We start from the raw sequence: 20,476 nt of genomic DNA on the forward strand, positions 1-20,476 counted from the left end.
CCATACAATGTTGTAGAATTAGGAACAAGGGGAAGACATGCGCATTTCTGCCCTGCAGATGAAATGTATGTATACCTCTCACCAGTGAGCAGCGGGTGATGATTCTCACAAGGTGTAACTGGGCAGCTTAGCAATGTTATTTCTTCAATTATTTCTAGCTGAACTTTTCTTCTTTTAAAAAGCTATCATTCCGCTCTCACTGAATAACAACGATGAAACATGTCAGTTGGTGCAGAATGTGGCTATAAGAAGTGGATTGTTTTATTTTTGGAGGCAGTTCAAGGTATTGTATTGATCTTTAAACTACTATGTGGTCTGGATATGAGCTATATGATAGGTTGCCTATCGCACTGTGGCAGCTGATTAACTGATGCACTTTTGCTAGCGATGCCTGTATAGGGCCACTGAAAGGATCACAGCACATTTTTTTTTATCAGAGAACTCTTGGAATTTGCTCCTTAAAGGCAGAAATACTCACAGTGTAACTTTAAAGTTCATACTTTTTTTTTTTTTTGCTTTTTCCAGAGTACAGGGAGGTAAATAACATCAGCATTCCCATCTGCCTGGGGCTTTGAGTCTATTCTTGTTAATTAAATTATAAAATTTGTAATGTGAAGTTAAAAACTGCTAACAGCAATACCAGGAGATAAATAAATCTAGAGATGAACAGTCAGCCTCTGTTCTCATTTGAAAATTTTCTTACTTATCCCACAGGTTACCAGTGTGTGTGTACACATGCATGTGCATAGGGATGCAAAGGTCATGATGTGTGTGAGGATGTAAGAAAGAATACTTATGTTACTTCTACACTTTGGTTTCTTCCCTCTACTCTTGCAACCACTACCCTAATGCTTTCCATTCATTCTTTCATTTGGCAATTTGATTCCTTTAGGTTTAGTATTTGCCTGCCAGCTGTTGGCTCTATGTCCTGTAATGGTATTTCTCAAACTCTGACTAGACATAAGAACATAATTTCAAAATGTGTTGATTGTTCATACAAGGAAGCCAAATGCAGGGAAGGAAACAAAAAACCAATAAATGGACATTAGAAGTTTAGTTTGGTTTCTATTTGACTGCAAATGAAACCTACTACACCAATACTGTGTAAGATGGTGATATTTCTTTAAAGTACAGTAATACCTGTACCACAAAAAGGTTGGAAAGGTGCTGCTCTACTGAAAAGTTTGCTCTTTTAGATCTTTTCTAAATGCATGAAATTTGGCTGTGCAGATGAAATAATTATTTTAGCTAGAAAACCTAGTGCACTGGTGAGACTGTAACTCGAGTACTGTGTTCAGTTTTGGGCCCCTCACTACAAGAGGGACATTGAGGTGCTGGACCGTGTCCAGAGAAGGGCAATGAAGCTGGCAAAGGGTCTGGAGCACAAGTCTGATGAGGAGCAGCTGAGGAAACTGGGGTCGTTTAGCCTGGACAAGGGGAGTCTGAGGGGAGACCTTATTGCTCTCTACAACTACCTGACAGGAGGTTGTCACCAGGCATCAGTCTCTTCTCCCAAGTAAGAAGCGATAGGACAAGAGGAAACAGCCTCAGGTTGTGCCACGGGAGGTTTAGATTGGATATTAGGAAACATTTCTTCACGTAAAGGGTTGTCAAACATTGGAACGGGAAATGGTTGAGTCACCATCCCTGGAGGTATTTAAAAGATGTGTAGATGTGGTGCTTAGGGACATGGTTTAGACTATTTAATCTTTTTATTCACAAAAGTACAAAAAAGGTTGTTTGTTGTTTGGTTTTTTTTTTTAAAAGAGGGAAAATTATGAGGTAGCTCCACCACTCATGGAACAGTATGGCTGCAACTCTCCTGAGACTTGAGTCCCACTTTGGGAAGTGCTGTCTCTCTGCCATGTTTCTGGTGGAAAGCGTACAGCCCCCAGGCCTGCCAGGCACATACGTTATAAGGCTGAGCAGGATGGAGACTACAGAGAAGGGCACTTCAGCAGAACCTCAGGGGAACAACAGCCTGAAGACCGCCCGACATCCCATCGTAGGACAGGCCGAGGCCGCCACTAACGGCGGCGCGGACCAGCACGGACACTTGAAACCTGTCACTGGCAAAGCCCGTCCCGCTGGACCCGCGGCAGAACCCCACGCCGCCTGCCCCACCGGCTCGCTTAAAACCCCGCAGCTCCCCCGCCGCGGAAGGGCGGGAAGGGGGCGCTCCCGCCCCGCCGCCACAGCTGAGGAGCAGCCGGGCTCCGCGCCCGCCGGCGGACGAGCTGCGCCCTGCGAGGGCGGGGTGTGTGTGTGTGTGTGTGTGAAGCCGCCGGCTTCGGGGCGCCGCCCGGCTCGGGCACGGTGCGGGCGCTCCCGAGGGGACAGGCTTGTCACGAGCTTGTCACGCACCTGCCCCACACCCGCGGGCGGGGCGGGACTTGCCTGCCGAGAGCCGCCTCCGCCTCAGGTGGCGAGCGCACAACGCTGCCCCCAACAGCCGCCGGTGCGGCCGCCACGCGCGAGGTGGCCCCGCGCTCTCACATCCCGCGTGCGCCCAGCGCGAGGCACCCAAAGCTCCCCCCCAATCCCGCCCACCGGCCCGGCTCGTCTCTCCACCCGCGGCCACGTGATCCCGCCTCACATGGGCAAGATGGCGGCGCCCAGGGCTGTCAACGTGCTGCGGAGCGGAGGTGAGTGCGCGCCGCCGCCGCGGGGGAGGGGGAGGCGCGGGCCCGGCGCGGCGCTTTGCCCTTCCCGCCGGTCGCCGCGGTGCCGCTGTTGAGTTGGGGCTTGCTTTGAAATCAATGAGCAAAAGGTCCCGCCGCCGCCCTAGCGGGGAGACCGCCGCGCCTGCCGGGGGTGGCCAGAGACCCTCCGCCAGTCGGAGCGCTAGGGGTGCGGGAAGGCGTCCCGGGCCGGGGAAGGGGTGTTGGCGGGGCCTGGGGAGCCGCAGCGGGGTCCCGCAGCAGTGGCCGCAACTGTCAAGTCTCGACTTTTTCTAATGCGCGTTCCCTTGGCCGGGGCCGGCCTGGCCTGCTCACCTGGGCGGCACCTGCTGCCGTGGTAGTGACGGGTGCGGGTAGGCCGCAGGGGTATTTTGCTCTAGTTGTACTGTGGTGATTTTTGCTGTTACAATGTAAGTGTTTGACAGAAAAGTATCTGACAGAAGTATACCTGTTTCTTCTGCCGACCCGTTAACCACAGAACTTTTTACAGGCTGGCGCTTGAGTGCAGTCCCGTCCTCCCTCATGCTCTGAGGCCCTCCTAAAAGCACCTTTTCTACCACATACCCTTGCACAAGTGAATCACTCCCATGTGTCTTACTGGCTTATTAATACATAAGAACAATTGTACAAGATGCTGTACTTGGCTGAAAAATGCATTATCTTATTGGCGTACGGTTATTTGCCTCTCATTCTTTCCCCTTGGTGTTTTATTGTCTCATGTTAAATAAGATTGGTAGCTCTTTGGGGCATACCATTCTGTGAGTGTTTCTTTTTAGCTCCTGTTGTAAAATCTTGAATGTGTGAACAGAAGGAAATACCTCACAATGATCTTGATGAAAGACTTGTATGATTAATTTTTTTTTAAGACTGTTAAATATTTAGTAGAGTAATAGGGGATAGAGTGTTCCCAGATTAATTTTAACTTAAACGTTAAACTGAATGCTGTGTGCTTTCAGTTAAAGCATAATATTGCAATGCTTTACAGCTGGCATAACAAAATTTCAATCCCTTTTCTCACATTATTGATCCTGATCTTCTACTGTACTTCTATTTTTTCATTCTATCCAACAGTCTTGAAAAACATTAAAATATATAAATGCCTCTTCTTTATGGTTAATCCTGAATTTTGTGGGGCAGAAGTGCCACATCATTTTTTTTCAGTGGTGAAGGCTCATATCCATAAGGAAATTTCAGTTTGACTGATCTCTTGGGATCTGAGCATCAGCTGAACTCTGGGAAAAGCTGCAACATTTGGCCTTCAGAGTCTCTTATTTATTTAATTTCTGACGAGTGTCAAAACCTTCACTCTTTCACATGCGTGGAACAGAATCACATTTTTTAGTATATGATACCATACAAACAATGGTTTCTTTGTTTGAATCTCAAATTAACTGAAATTTAGCGTGTAGCTTCTTCACTATTTGCTTCAGCAATTCTGTGTCTGCAGCCTTTTTGTTCTGGATATTGTTTTGGTCATGTGTCCGCGCCCTACCACTGCCTCCAGCCCCCTCCACACCCGATGTCTGTCATCCAGTTAAAAGAGCCAAACCATTTAAATTTGTTAAGCCATCATACCTTCCCTTCAGGCATCAAACCTTGTTCAGCTCCCCTAGTGGATATGCATTTCCAGAAGTTGAAAAAGCAAAACTGTCATAGTTCAGACAAGACTGATTAAACTAAATTCAATTTTATCTGAATTGGACAGTTCAGTATAATTTAATTTGCAAATACTGAAAGACAGAAGTAATTTAAATTAGATTGCTGTTCACCTGAGGGAATCTATTCTACCTAAATTGAATGAAAATTACTTTTTTATAGCCTCTTTTGTGATTTTTTTTCATATTTCTTATGTTTTTATAAATGATGAAAAGAAAGTTCTCTTTATTATGGAACTGTTTCTAGGTAAGTGCACTTGAACAGCGGAGATCTTGAAAGTTTTTATACCGATTAAATACTTCCTCCACATATCAGAAAGACTTCGTCTAGCCTAAAAAATCTTTATTATATTTGAAAAAAGAAAATAAATTGAATGAAAGATTGTAGGAAGTTAAAAAGACAGTTTGTGCCTTTCCAGTAGGTATATAGGGAATTTATTTGAATAGTCTCTGCCTTGCTGTGAAAGAATTGCAACACTGTCAACCCAAGGAGAAGGTACACAACTTTGTAAGAGTGTGAACAGCTTGCACAAACCTTTGTGAAATTCTATATGCTTAAACACTGCATTTCAGAGTGGTCTTGCAGTGGGTTGAACTGCATTTTAGTTGCCAGCCTTTGTTGAAGAGTATTTGAAAAGAATTTTACAGGTGATGCATAGAAGTACAAATTGTGTTTATCATTTTGTAAAAGAAAGCTAAGAAACGTCCAGAACATGGACACATCGAATCAGTGTGTCATGTCACAGTTTGTGCTTATAAATAGTACAGATTATATGGTGATTCAGTGGCTTGTAAATGGTCTCATTACATATTATTACAGTTTCAGGTATTACAATAATTGCATCTGTGATACTTCGTTGGTAATAAAATAAAGTAGAAGACATCAAAGAACTGCATGTCTACAAATACAACTTAGATGGTTTAAGGCATAGTGATCTCTTATTGATTTATTCATTTTAGGCAAGTAAATTACTGTAGAGTAGAAGCTCCTAATTTCTTGTAATGAAGTTTCAGGACTTTGAGCCACAGGAAAGTAATTGATGAGAAGACATCCCTTGTAAAATGAGTGAGTTACTGTGTTAAATACTGATATAACTGATTTCTGATCTTGCTTCTTTATCTCTAACAACGAATAAGTATTCTGTAATAATCTATGCGGTGTATTATTGGCCAGACTTTTAAAGTTAAGTCACTGTAGACTGATGGGGTGTGATACATCTCCTAGATATGTAGTCTGTGTTCCCAGGCTGTCCATTTGCTTGTACGCTGCCTTGTTAAGCCCCTTGTGGAACTGGGAATTTGTATGCAGGCTCCTAAACAGGTGCTGATAAACCTGGAAGATGCTCTCGGGTAGAAGCACAGTATGTGAGACGTTGTGAGATGCTTTTCTTCTGCAGATGCAGAGCCTTTTAGAAATTATTGTCTTAAAAATTTTTCTAAGAATGTTACTCTTTTCCCCTCCCTTAGTAAAATAAAGAGGAGATACATAAACATGTTTTTAAACCTTTTTTTAAAAAAAAAAAAAACAAACAAGGAGGCATAGCTGGAATTTTATTTTGTTGCAATACAGCTTCAAAGCCTCACACTTGCAAGTTTGCCTAGAAATGCTCAGTCACATTAGAAAACAGTCTTTTTTTTTTTTATGTCACAGAGCATTCTTCTTTAGGCCATAGAGATCACAAGTTTGGTTCATGGGTCTTGTCAGTAATGTGTGGTTGAGTATTGTCTATATTTCATAGTTAGTCTAGGCAAAAATGAGTATTTCAAAGGAATAATAAACTCTTCTTCAGCAGGGTATTTTTATGAAAATCATCAAACTATTCTGAAGCATTACAGAAGTTAGAAATATTAGTTCAGACCCTGCAGAGAGTGGACTAATAGAAGAAGATGTGGCAAGTGACTGGGGCAATATGAAGTGATTTGGTTTACATCCTTTAGATAAAGCGCATATATATAATTTTACATAGTGTTTTTCTTTGTGGTCAGACATGGCTTTGCCATTTAGGATGGTTAAACTGGTAGTCAACTTCTAAACTACCATTATATGTTGAATTCTGCATGTCAATGTAGAGAAGCATGCTGTGGAGTCTCCAACTGGGAGGTGGTTAAATAAATAAATAAAGTGCCTGCTGTAACTATCTTCAAATCTCCATTTCCATGGCTTTTTGATTTCCAGAAACATGGTCAAGATCAAATCAGTTACCTTACTGAATAATATCTCTCCAAAACTGTTGCAGATTCCACCACCTGCAAGGGGAAAGGACTGTCTTCACTCTCTGGGAGTCTTTTTTGCAGCAGTTTCTGATCTACTGCAATCGCTAACCCACTTCTTCCATAGGCGGGAACCTGGACTTGCCAGCATGTCACCTCCTCACCCACACAGCCTACTACAGAGAATCCTGCATCTTTCCGAATAGTTAGCAGAGCCAGTATCACAACTGAGTTGAGGCATCCTTCCCCCAGTGTGCTTGGTTTCCTTTCCTTTTATATTTCTTTTACTTTTATTCATGAAATATTTATTCATTATCCAGAATTCATCAAACACGTGTGGTCAGCTTTGTTTCATGAGACACCCCTGTGAAAAATAAGGTACTGAACTGTATTTTAGGGACATGTAATTTTCATTACCTTAACCTTAATTTGGAGTTGATCTTTATCATTATCGATATTTAGCCAGTTTGTGCATTCTATCCAGATGGGAACCTGTTTTTTTTTTTCACTCCCGCATTGGAATTGGAGTTGACATGAAGCATTCAACCAAACTTAAGAAATTGAGTGAATTTGAGTTAGAAGATGGAGCATTAATGACTGTCTCATACAGGACCCCTGTCTCTTGAGTTATCTGTAAAAACTTCACTGAATCTTTTACTAAGCAATATTTTTGATACACACAGTCCATATCTTGCGTTTTGTTAGTCTGCAGCCCTTGATAACACTTGTGGTCTCATGAAATACAAATTTTTCAATATTTTTAAGAGGAAGTGAAAGAAGGACTCAAAATAAGGCAGGTTTTTTTGCTGAAATCAAAGCATGCATGCCAGATTCTTTAACTGCTATATGCCCCTGAATCAATCTGTTTCCATCTTTTTGATGATGCGTTTTGAAATAGGAGTTAAATTTATTTTTTAAAAAATTGTTGTAGCTTGCCCATTGATAATTGTATTTAACCATAAACATCAACATATATGAGATTATTCTCATGTTAAGAATGAATCACAAATTCTTAGCACTATTAATATTCAAATGCTGAAAGTATTTCTTCATCCCTATCTTCATCCCCATTAAAAAGAAACTTAGAAATTTACAACTCAAAAAATTAATCCTCACCTATGGTAACTTTCAATACTTTTAAGCTAATCCCTGTTATAAAATTAACCGTAGCATATACAGATAACAGTTTTGGGGAGACTTGACTAAATGTTTCCTGGTATTCCAGACTGATAATGAAATATGTCCTATAATTCTGAGGTTTTTTGGCAGATGAGAAAAAGTGATTGAAAACTTTTGCTAGAGAGTTTTCAAAATCAAGTGATGCTTGGCTGCACTATGCAATATATGAGCTGGGCAATTAGCTGGAAGAAAGTATTAATTCACATTTTCCATTAATTTGTAGACAGACTCATGTCTCCAGAATTTAACATTAGCATTATCAGCTGCAAATGATGCACGGTGGAAGTTCAAACCATTTGATTGTAGTACACTTTTAACATTTTTCAAATGATCCTAAGGTAGTTTCATCCCTGTCTTGAAAATAATCAGGCAGACGAAGAATTATTCCCATTTCAACAGTGCAGCAATGAGTAACTCTAGGGGAGACATGCACTTTCATGGTTTGATGCACGAGAGAAAAAATATTCCCCTTTCAATAAAGTGTTTAATTGTTCTCCTCTTTCAGTTGAGAGGTAATGTATTGTTGGCAGCACACAGTGCCTTTGTTCTGACAAGATCTATCACTTCTGGCTGTGGGTGGATTTGTAGGGTGTGGTTTCTCCGTGAGCTTAGGTTTCTCAATCAGCCTTAGCTAAGATTGCCTTTAAGCGGAGGAAAGTCATTAGCAGATGTCCAGCCGTGGCATGAATTGGATCAGCTTGTTGATCTACCTGAAAACCACCTGCTGTGGTGATGGCTGTGTTGGGGTTGGCAGCTCCCCAGTCCAGTTTGATGCAGGACGGAGGACAGCTTATAAAGCAGCAGCATTTTCATGTGCAGTTTCATTTAAGTCGTCTGTATGAGTGACATTAGACATTACCAGAGTGTTTTTAACTATTGGCTAGCTGCTGAAACTCAACATTTTCTACCACATCAATAGCTTTACTGACCCACGCCTACTCACATAGCCATTCGTTCCAGTACATAAAAAGTCTTTTCTCCTTTGTAGGAAGGTGCCCATTGACCTGGTGTTGGAGCGTCACTGTTGCAGTTACAACTAAAATTCACATAGAGACAAAATTGATTACAAGTTCCTGAAGAGTGCTTAGTTTCAGCCTTTTGTGAATGCTTTCTCTGCCCTGCATGCCTTATATCTTGGGTGGCCGGGTCCCAGGCAGTGTCCCATATCTGCCAGTACTTAGTCTGATAAATATATTGGATGGGTACGTATTTAGATACCAAAAGCTAAGTGAGGTAAGCCTAGCTGTAATCCTTCAGGCAAAATTGAACTTCTTTGGAAATGTATTTTACATGTATCACTTTTCATTTTCTAGAGTTTTCCTTAAAGCTCACCTGGACCTTTTCCTAAGCAGAAAGCTGCTGCTTTCTCTTTCCATTCCCATTGCAGAGCTCTGAAACTTTTCCACCGTCTGCTGTGGCGCACTGCCCTGGTGCAGTGATTCACTGTAAGAGCTGGTGTCCAGCTGCGTGTGTAGGCTACTGACCCTGAAGGGAAATAACAGAAAGCTCGGGGAAAGCCTCTACCAAGAAACTGGGATGCCCCATCACAGGGACTTGGCTTGCTGCCGTGTTTCCAAAGTGGGTTTTACAGTGCTCTCTCAGTTTTCAGAGTTAGACATGGGGATGTCCGTGAGCAAGGAGCACTCCCTGTTTGCATGGACAACTTCTGCATCACCTGCCAGAGGCTGTCGTCCTTGTCTGGTGTTTCCTTACCTGGCTTCAGGTATAGAAGCAAAGGTTCAGCATTCCACCGTGTAATAGGGTGGAAAGTCTGAAATGGAAAGTCACACCTGTGATCTGTATTCCAGGTGCACAGTTCAGTGCTGGCTTTGGGCAGCACAAAGGCAAACTTTATCTTTTACTGAAGGGGTAGGTCTTCAGGCTCGCAAATGCAATGTTAACCAACACACAAATTTTAGCGTTGCTCTGCAAAGAACCGAAGGACTGATTTAACCTCCTTTATATTCATACAGCAAATGAATGAAATACAGGATACCACTTCACAATCTCTAGGGATTAAATTAAATTAAAAAAAAAAATTACAGGCTCTTAAAATCTACACCAGAAGATGACCCTGCTGAGCCTATGTACAGGATCGAACTGCAAGTGAAGTCTCTGGCTTATTGGTCCTTGCATGTTCTATTACTTAAAACATCAGGAATAGTGGTAGAGTATATCACAGGTCTCTAAGCTTGTTTGCTGCAATATACAGTATTTGAAGAGAAAGAATGAAGGACTGAATCATCCCTAAAGAAATTCTGGACCTCAAATTGTGAATTATATTGTATTTTAGAGCAGATAGCTCCACTATCCAAAATCACAGCATCAAATGCCCTATGAGCGTATAGCATAACATTTTTTTGTCTCCCAAAGCTTGCAGCACAGGTAGCTATGGCAGACAAAAGGGACTGAAATCGTGAGCTCTAGCTGATGGATGGAGAAACTGTAGCGCTGAGGGAGTAATTTGTGGAGGGTCTTGTGGCAGCGTGGCATCAGCAGGATGAAACGGGGCCTGAGGCTGCCCTAATGCCTGCTGCTCCTAAGCTACCAGGCTAACACACAGTTTAACATTGAACATGTGAAGTAGCTTTCTAGATTTAGGTGACATATTCCTTTTACTCAAGCTTTTGCACTGAATTACTCTACGTAGACCAGAAGCTGGATTTAAAGTGTACATAGAAACAACATACCACACGTCTGTAAAGTCTGGGAATTTTGTGCTGTGGGTGTTCTCTAGCTATGCAGGGGAAACTGAACTGAGCCGCTCTGGCACGCTTCCCCTCATTTCTTGCATGGTTTTCTATGTATAGCTAGAATGGGAGTGTAAGAGTGAGGCTACCAAAAATATTTCTGTAGTGTCATGGTATTTTCTTTTTTTCCTCTGAAGACCTGGGTTTCTGCTGAAGTCACATTTAAGACAGGCTACTTCTGTTTTTGAACCTGTTCTGGTACTAAAGCTGCAGCAGAGGTCTGTGTCATGACATCTAAGTTGGTTTTCCTTTCCACGATATTCAGGCATACTAGACATGATGTTCTGGTTGTGACAGTTGTGAATCATGAGGAAATTTAAGCAGAAGCTTTTTGAGCAGTCTTCAGTGACAGTTCTGCTGGTCCACTGCAAACTATGATTTCAAAGTAGTGATTGATAAAAAGCCTTTTTGTGCTAAAACCACCTGTCGGATCCCTAGTTACAATGATCTTCTCAATTCGGGATTGTGTAATTTCCTCTCTCTTCCCCGCCTGCCCCCCCCCTTCCTTCTCCCCTGCTCCCAAACAACCACATTCCTACAGCACTTGGAAATGCACCTCTGGCAAGATGAACTCGCTGCCTCTTCTTCTCTTTGACAGTTTGACATGGTGATGTGCTAACCCTGGATAGCTTGCAGTGCTTCTAGGGACCACATCCCAGTGCTGTCGATCTAGCAATATTTACCAGCATTAAAATTTAATTTGAAAATATTTTGAAGTAATGAAGTGGGAGGGGGAGTGGGTTACAGGGTGCTTTTTTTTTTTTTTTTTTTAATGCTGTGCCTGTTCAGGCTATGTGCATTTGTCACAGTGGTTTCTTTCCTAACTATTTCTAATTAAATCAGTGTTTGTTAAAATATACTTGTATGCTTTGTCTAACTTTGATATTACATATGTGAAAAAGCAAGAGAAAGTATACCAGGAGCAGTCAGTAGGTTGCGTGCTCTCTGCTTTGCAGTTATTGCATCCTGTAGAAAGAGGCTGTTTGGCTACAGCAGTGTTTTAATTTCATTTTTTAGTTTTCAGTTACACATTTCTGGAGTCTCCTTGACCACTACTGTTACCTGATGGCGCCTATATTTCATCAAGTTTAGACAAGCAGTCTACCTGGACTTAGGCCCAGAGGAGCTGCTCTAAGTGATGAACATGATCCCCTCTGCCCAGGAATCTAAGACCTGTAGTACCAGGATTCCCAAGGGAATTGAAAGAAAACTGTGTTCAAGCCTCGCCTCCTGCTTTTATTATTTTCTTTGTTGGTTTTAGGTAGTATCACCTTGTACTGATGAGTAGTGTACCTCTCCACCACTGAAATCTGATTTTAGTTTGTTGGTAATTAGGAGAAAAGATTCTTTTTAACCTAGACTGAAAACAGAAGCAGGGAAGAGCACAGGCAGCGACAGAAGTTACTCTGACATCTCTTGATTACTGCTTACAAATAAAGTGACAAGTTATTAAACAAAATAACAAACAATGTTGCAGCACTAGTATTATCAGGTTGGGGTTTGTTGGGTTTTTTAACTACAGTATCACTTTTATGCTTCCAGTGTTTAGTGGATACAATTGCATATTTTAATTTTGTTCTTGCATGTTTCTCTTTATTTCATTCTGTTAGAAAACCTACATTATATAAACATTGTATATTATTTTAGCTGCAGAATATTATCATGGTGGATTTTTTTTTATTTAGAAAATGTTTTTAGAATTTTTTTATGATTGAGAGTGAGTGTTAGTGTTCAATCTAATTAAATTTAATTGCATTTCCTATATGTTTTATTCTTAGTTTGCTCTTATATGCCTTTATTTTCATCAGGAGTTGTAAATTTTACTTTTTTTTTTTAAAAAAAAAGCTTGTAGTTGGCAGTCAGACACAAGCCCACTTTAAAGCAATGAAATAATTATCTTAAAATTCTTCTAAATGTGGGGAACATGTAGTTTCTGCTTAATGATCAAGAGCTGTTTCTTCATGTTGTTTTGGATTGTGCGACCTTGTTAGGTTTTTTTCTTTTGTAAATTTAAAAAATTAAGGTGGGGAAGAATAATTAAAAGCTGCTTCTTCCTATTCTAGCTCTTATGTCCAGGTTGGCTGGACAGGCAGGCAGACCGTGTTAATTACTCTTTTAGCTACGTACATTTTTGCTGTTGTTCACTTATCTCTTACTGCTCATTTTTACCAACTAACAGGTTATACCATCACTTGTAGAGAGAACTTCTTCCTTGATATCTTAAGAAAAAGTGTGGAAAAATTTACCTTCAACTATTTTTTGGTTTTCTGTTATTGTAACAGTTTGTCTGACTTACTTATTTTTCTAAACATAAGCTGTTTACCCTGGGAGGAACTACAGTGGCTGGAGAACTTGTAAAGTTCTGGGATCGCGAATGTGAAGAATGAACAGATAAGGATTTTCAGATTTACTTATTTAAATGTAGTGACTAAAAACATGTGAAATAAAGATGTCATTACTAAAAATTCGTGATTATTTTTCTCTGGGTAAGGGAGTATAAGGTCTACTGTAGCACAGTACAGGTATTGTATTACAGTTCGCATCTTCTAGGCTTCTTGTCTACTCCAAGTTTGACATTCCTGGTATTTCTGGGGTTTAAAAAAAAAGCATGAAAAAAAATCATATCAGATCTTTTTAAACCACAAAAAGGTAAAAGTACAATCATGTGGCATATTCACATGAAGAATTTTTTTTTCAGTCACCAGCAAGGGAGAGAGTTACTGTTCTTGCTAGACAAAGTTCTTTCCAAGTTTTTGATAGTTAGAGGACACCCGAGGAGCGAAGCTGAAGTTGTTTTCTTGCATCGCGGCCGTGCCACAGGCTTGAGGTTTCTATTGTCCGTTGTAGGAATCTCCTGCCCCAGACACTGCGCGGCAGTTTACGAAATAAATAAGGGAGAGAGGCAGTGGCTTTTGCTAATACAGAGGTTTTCTCAGCTCACTGCTTGGTGGCAAATCAGTTTGAGAACCTATGTCATGAGTCTCCCCCTGGTGTCTCATGGACTTCCCACTTCCTGGGATCAGTGGTCCCGGTGGGAGCTACCAGTCCTTGGGAGATTACCCGCTTCAGAACAAGAGGCTCTCCTGCTACTCTGCCACCGCCCTTCTCACAGTAAGACAAATTCTGCAGCTGCATGGTTGAACAGAAGGCATGATCTCAACACAGGATGGGGTTCAGGTCCTTCATGGTAGTAGGAGCCAGGAGCTAGGGATTTTGGGGCTGGTGGTGTGCGTGGACTTGGATAAGCCATTGAACTTTCTGTGTCTTTCTACACCTATAATGCAGATATTTATCTACCTTGCAGGTGCGTTGGTTGAGATTAATGAGTTGTTTGTAAAGCACTCTGAAGATGAAAAGCACTATAAAAATGCTAAGTATTATTATGTATGAGCTCTTGAGTGCATAATGGCTGTTTGCCTGCCAGTATTTAAAGCAATTTGTTGCACACTAAGTATGAAAGGCACTGTATGAAGTCAAATTCTGGTTTCCGTTTAAGAAAAGTCACTCGTATTTTGTGTTCAGCAGTTCAGGTCACACCATTGGTCTTCAGCGTTACCTAGAGTGAAAACAAACTCTAGAAGATTTTTTAAGAGGAACTGTTTAAAAACCTTTAAAACTAGGTTGTTATATAATAAGAGTCTGTTGTTAATTGGTCATTTCTTACCCTATCTATATGGCTTGAGGGTTTTTTTGCCAAATTTCCAGCTTCTGTCTGACCTGCCTGATGTAACTTTTCTTTCCCTGACCTGTTCATCTCCACAGTTGTCACCAAAGCTCCTGTTCTTTACACCGCTTCTGCTCAGTGGCTCTTGCCACGTTGCGCAGGTTTCCTCAGGCCTTTGTGTACTGTTGGTTCAGTGATCTTCAAGCTTTTTGAGCGTGGGTTTTTCTAAGCATCTTCCAGTGGTGATGTGCACTCCCATGTAGGGAGCTGAAACAAAGTGATAATGAGCTTGCTTTCTAAAAAAGTCTTTTCACGGTCTTTGGATGTGGCCATCAAATTCCCAGATTTCCTTGAAGCACAAGTTGAAAACAACTGCATCTTGTTTATTATGTATCAGCACCGTATAGTTTGTCCAGCTTGGATAATAAAATACTTAGTTTGGCCCCAATCTTGGTTTACTGCATCGGGTTAGAGATGTGAAAGAAACAAATGTCCCATTTTAAAAAGGTTCACACTCATATATAATTACTTAAGTGGCCTTCACTTTATAAGGTGTGTCACATAACCAGAAGAGTGCGTGTTTTAATTATAGGAGTAAAATGTGATAGAGTAAGCATGAAAATTCATATACCACAGATTAAGGTCCTGTAGTTTACTGGATGCAATTCAGGCAGGAAAATATAGTATTTGGCTATGTTTAGTATGATAAGAAGTGACAGAGTTCTCTATTTTGTCTTAGTTATTGCATTATCTTACTATATTTTTAAAAGGATCTAGAAGTCGTCTTTTAAGGTAATATTTACAAGCTGCACTGTTCATTGGCAAAGGGCTTTCTCTGTATGATAACTGTCTGTTCCTCGGAGGTAGTTACTACAGATGTTCCTGGACAGGACAAGTTTGAATTTTTCATTTTTTTAAATTCTTTTAAGATAGTTCATATTAAAAAACATTATTTGAATGGAAAACAATCTGGAAATGTTTTATGACATAGAAAAAAAGCATAGAAAGTGTGTTTGTTTTGTTAAATGATCGATTCCCTGGGAAGTTCTCCTTTTAGAGCTCTTGTTCTTTCCAAATCAGTAGATGTCTTTCCCTTTGCTTCATAATTTCTGAACAAAGAGGAAAATGTTGGAAACCAAGTGTTCAACAAACTGCCCTGCTGCATGGAAGCCTTAGAAAAAGGGAATAAAGGGCTCTTCAGAGCTCCTCAGAGGTCTTTTGGCAGGCATACTCCGTAGTGTGCAGCCTGAGAAAACTTTCATGAGTGTTTTTGAAAGTCACACTGTTCTCCTTCTGGTTTAGATGATAAATAACCAGCCACTCTAACCGGCTGTATAAAGTCTCCAACTTTCACATTTTAAAGATGTTTACTTTCAGGTATTTATGGTTAAAATACTGTTTAAAGCTATGTTTCCATTTTGGATCAAGCTCATTTTGAACCATGAAGGACTACTGCAGTAATGAACACAATCTAAATTTATACATTAATACTTACAGCATATCAGATGGTCTATAAAGGAACATGTACACTTCTCAGATTATCTGTTTCATGTTTAGTTGTGCATAAACTTAAATTAGGTCCTGCCTTATGTATTTTTTAAATTATGAAAATCAACAGACTTGGCATAACATTGAAAGAAAATGGCAAAGAAATTGTTTGTTTCTCGCATCAACTGTTCAGTGTCAGATTTTCTGATAGAGGTGAAGATGGAGATGGAGGAAAAAAGCAACAGCGAGCTCCTAACCTTCTTCCACAAGCCATAAAAATGAAGCGCCGTCACTGCAGATCTGCTTGTATGCTGCTTGGGTTTGTAGCTCTTGAATGTGCTTATAAACTCATCTAGAGTTGTTGAGTTGAGGTTCTTCTCCACTGAACAAAGTGGACAGTCATCTTGCAAAGACATCCTGGTTTGACACCGAGATGAGGTGTTGCCCACAGTCATTTGTGCAGGTCTGAGAACTGAGTCACACTATTGCATCATGGATGAAATGGTAGGCGGTGACAAGGCTTAATTTTATTGCCTTGTGCTTTCTGAACTAACACCTGTGAGGTGACTAGGCAGGTCTTACCTCTCAGAGCTATTTCTGGTTGTTCTGCGCTGATTATTATTAACATACTTCTTATGGCTCATGACAGAGACTTAAAGGAAATGGATGTTCTTTAAAGAAATAAAGTAGTAGAACTTGTCTGGGTTTATATAGATTAGTTCATGCTCTGGCAGACCTTACTAATTCAGCAGAAGGTCAGCTCCTGAGAAGAGTTCTCTTCTGGGAAAGCCTAAATGGGTTCCTCAAAAAGATCAAGTTGTACCAGCAAGATTTATTTTGCTGGTGTAGCTCACTACCAGTGTTTTTCTGAGTGGTATTGTTACATTGTCTAGGAGTTTTGGGTTGTAGAGTACTCTCCTTAACTAATACATGTTTTCTGGCAAAACTTTAATTGCAGAGCAGCCCAGAGACTGCAGGAAAAGTGGCTGTTTCTAAAAGCTGCTTGATGAAGACAGTCTTGCTTTTGTTCATTTGGGGTCTATTTTGTCCAAATAAGTCTCTTTTAAAAACTGTTTCACAAAATCAGGTGTAGAATAAGGTAGCTGGTAGACAAACTTTGGCAACTTTTGCTGCAACAGTATCCCCAGCTGTGGGACCGAGCTGGAGGTTGCAAATGGATTGGTGGGAGGTTGCCATCTGGACGTTCAGTCAGCTGAAAATAATCTTTTGGGGTGACTGAGGTAAAGGCATTGCTTCTCTCCTGTCCCCTCTGGTGTGACAAGTGGCGATGATGGACTACCGACGCGTTGCGCTGCAAGCAGGCACAGCAGAGGTGCGGGCATGTCTCTTCTGCTGACTCTGCCGTTGCAGCTGGAGCAGCCAAGTCAGAGTCCACTTCACAGTAGTCATTTGCTCAGTGAACACGAATTGGGACCCCTGATGTTTATGAAGTTGTGGCCAGGACCATAAAATTTGAATTCACAGTCGCATCACTTTGCAACAGGCCATGCAGGTGGATTCAGATGAACTTCACATTTTCCATGATTAAAATATGCAGCAGGAGTCTTAACACATAATTGACTGAATTTGCTGATTTGGGGGTGACTTTAGAATAAAAGGAGTTGAGACCTCCTTCTGTACATGTCTTGGCTATGATTTTGTCAATACACGTAATTTCTGTTATCATATCTGTCATATATTTTACAGCCAAAGCTTCTCACTCAGAATTTATCCAGGCATTGGACCGAAGTCTTCCAAGAGACAGACCGAAGGTACAAAGTCAAATACAGACGGTGCCTGGTTCTGCAGCTGGGCTTCTGCAGAAAGTTGTGGGAGCATCAGCGCTTGCTCCAGACTTGAGGCTTTTATACTCTGTTTTATAATTCTCAGAATAATTTATGACTCATCGTGCATCACATCTGGATAGAGGTTTAAAGAACAACTTAACTGATCTGATTTTTAATGAGAAAAATAGTGCCTTTGCAGGTGAAATCACCAGTAAAATTGAGACATCAATGTTTCCCCATGCAGATCTGCAGTTTTAGTGCAAACCCATCCTGACAGTGTTTGGCTGTCACCGGGGCCTGCCAGGATCACTGGCCTTTCTTAATAGCACTGATCTGTACTTCTTGCCACATGAATGGCTTTACTACTAGCCCATTTTTTATTTGTTTTTTTCAGTCCTCCCCATAAGGAATGCAATATGTGCCTGTGTCTTGCATGACACACAGAGAGCTCTGCAGCCTTCTCTTCCAGTCATGTTAAATTTTACTTAGAATTAAAAATGCTCTTTTTCTGTGTCAAATTGATTGGGAAACCTTTGCAAATTTTTTTTTCTTTTTATGCAATTATCTTTACAAATTTTGTCTCTTGTGTCAGTTCTGGCTCTGGAGCTCTATCTAACCAAAGCTCCAAATAAATATATAACTACATGAGTGAGCTGTGTTCTGGTTGAAATTTTTCCTCACTTGGAAGCAGCTGGCTCCTGTCAGAGCAACTGGGAGATCCAGCTGTGGGCTCAGGTTGCTGCCCACGCTGGTCTGTGTCTCCAGTGGGCAATACTATTGCAAATCAGTGTATTTAAACCATTAAACCTGTAACAACAACAACAACAACAACAACAAAAGAGAGCTGAGGTGGATGTTTGACAAATCACGCAAGCCAATCTAAAAGTTCTGAGTTGAGTTTGCAAATTAGTAATTGGTTAAGTGGGATGTCCCTGTGGAGAATTTCATGGATTGCTGCCCAGCTTTGCAGACAAGGTAGCTAAGCCTGCTCTGAAGAAATGCCTGTCATATTTATCTGGCAAGTTAGATTATTGTCATCTTATGGAAAGCAAAACATTTGTTGCTTCTTTTAGATTTACTATCTGTGCAGAGAAGAGCTGTGTAATTCCTTTTCAGTCTAGAAAAAGGAGTCGGAGACCTAAACTCTTGTGAAAACCCTTTGCTTACTCTGACTATCTTAGAAAATCAGATGGTGGATTAGTCCAATAAATGTTCAAAGTGAATGCATAGCCCAGTGAAGACAGTTTAGAACTGAAGTATTCTTTTTTTTTTAAGTCTGCCTGCATGGGGAGTGGCTGTCATGGGCCCCGCCGTACCCATCCTTGGAGCACCGTGTGCGGTAGGGAGGTGTTGTGTGGTGACCGGTACCTGTGAAGTGTGCATTGGGAGAAGTGACTGGGAGCAAGGTCAAGATTTAGAGGTGAGAGGCACTGCCTAAAGGACAACTGGACAGCATGATCCCCTCTCTAGGGATTAAGCAGCTGATGTAATTTGTGATTTATTTTCTTTGTTTTAGCAAGACAAGAGCTGCTTGCAGTTCCTCCAGGAAATCTCTCGTGGCAGTAGTTGGGGTGTGGATTGTGGGGTATGGGGCACTGGAGAAACCCAGAGGTCCTTCTTTACCACTCAGGGCTCCCAGCTAGCTCTTGAGATCCAAAGATGATGTTTTCTCACTGGAAAACAAGGGGCCAGATGGGCAAGGCTGGAGCTAGTCCCAAAAACAAGCTTTAGAAACTCACAGACATTGAATGTCAGTTGTCTTAACTCCTTCCGATGTGCATTATGTGGGACAGGGCAGAGGGGAAATGAGTGTGCCAGATACTGACCTGAATGTGGGTTGTCACACCATGAAATATGCTGACCTCTCCTCCATGTTCTGGAAACCTAGAAAAGGTCATGGTGAAGACTGAACCTTAGTCTTCATGGTGGTGGTTATTGTTTACTGTCAAATCAGCCACCAGGTCAGTGCCCATGGATGCCTTAGCTCTTCGCACTGAACAGTTACTGCATCCAGTTAAGGTGCCTGCTGTACCCAGCTGTTTATTAGGTACTGGTGAAACACTTGTCCAGGGCATGAGGGTTGCAAATGAAGTCTTGTGAGGTTGGAATCGTTGGAAACCTCCTACTTTGCCATACGTAGATTATTTTACTTTAAAAGTTGAAGCTCAGTTCCTACTCCTCTGCATTTGCAACCATGGATTGGAAGAGGAAGCACAGTGAAGGCTGTCAGAGAAAGCTGATAGCCAGTCCCCAAGCCATATTTTTGGTTTTCATATCTCAAAATCAGAAATTTGGGATTGCGTTGGCAAGTGAGTGGCCAACATAGCTTCTGGAGAAGAGATGCTATGTGTGCTGTATCACTGACACCTGTTTAGCAAATTACAGCTACTTTCAATGGTAGCCAAAGTTTCAGGGGTTTAAGTTTTTGTTACTAGAAAATAAACTGAAATATCAATGTTTGTGCTGATATCAGCGTGTCTAAATAGGGATGGATGCAGAGAGCGGTCTCTGGTAAAGCCACTGTCCAGCAGCGATAAGGGAGGAGGTAAGGAGTCCCACCGCCTGCCTGCCTGGGGCCTTGCAGCCTTCATATCACATCTCCGAGAAGCTCGGACGTCCCATGTGTTGTCCACCAGGATCTGCCCTGTGGTATGGACAGGGCAGGGTTTCCCAGGCAAGCTCTGCTGGCCCTGTTACACCGTAATATAATCAAACGTGTCATCTCTGCCTTTATAGAGATTATGTGCCATGTCAGTACTTCGTGTTTGAGGGAATCTTGATCAGTTCTTTTTTACAATCCTAATTTTGTATTCATTGAATAAATTAGTCTGAATGTTTGGCAGCTGCTCCTCCTGTTACTTTCTGCCTGTTTTGTACTTACTTTCTTTGCCTTTTGCATTTATTAGAGCAGCTCCCCTTTCCGCAGAAGTGCTATGTTATTTATAAATTACCATTTTATTTCCAATCTGCAGTATATGAAATGGGCCATAGATGATGGTTACATGGCTCAAGAATAGAGCCCTTACTTTTAATGTGTTTTATAAACAATTGGCAATAAATG

General features: G+C 41.3%; 1 protein-coding gene across 1 annotated transcript in view; it reads left to right on the forward strand.

Moving 5' to 3' along the window:
* Nucleotides 1–1,807: 1,807 nt before the first annotated feature.
* Nucleotides 1,808–20,476, forward strand: part of METAP1D (methionyl aminopeptidase type 1D, mitochondrial) — a 52,498-nt gene continuing 33,829 nt past the window's right edge. The window contains exon 1 of the mRNA XM_054829416.1: nt 1,808–2,645. Coding sequence (XP_054685391.1) covers nt 1,808–2,645 — 838 coding nt within the window. The remainder of the gene's footprint in view (nt 2,646–20,476) is intronic.

This window comes from Grus americana, chromosome 6 (assembly GCF_028858705.1).
Source record: "Grus americana isolate bGruAme1 chromosome 6, bGruAme1.mat, whole genome shotgun sequence".
NCBI classification, from domain to species: Eukaryota; Metazoa; Chordata; class Aves; order Gruiformes; family Gruidae; genus Grus; species Grus americana.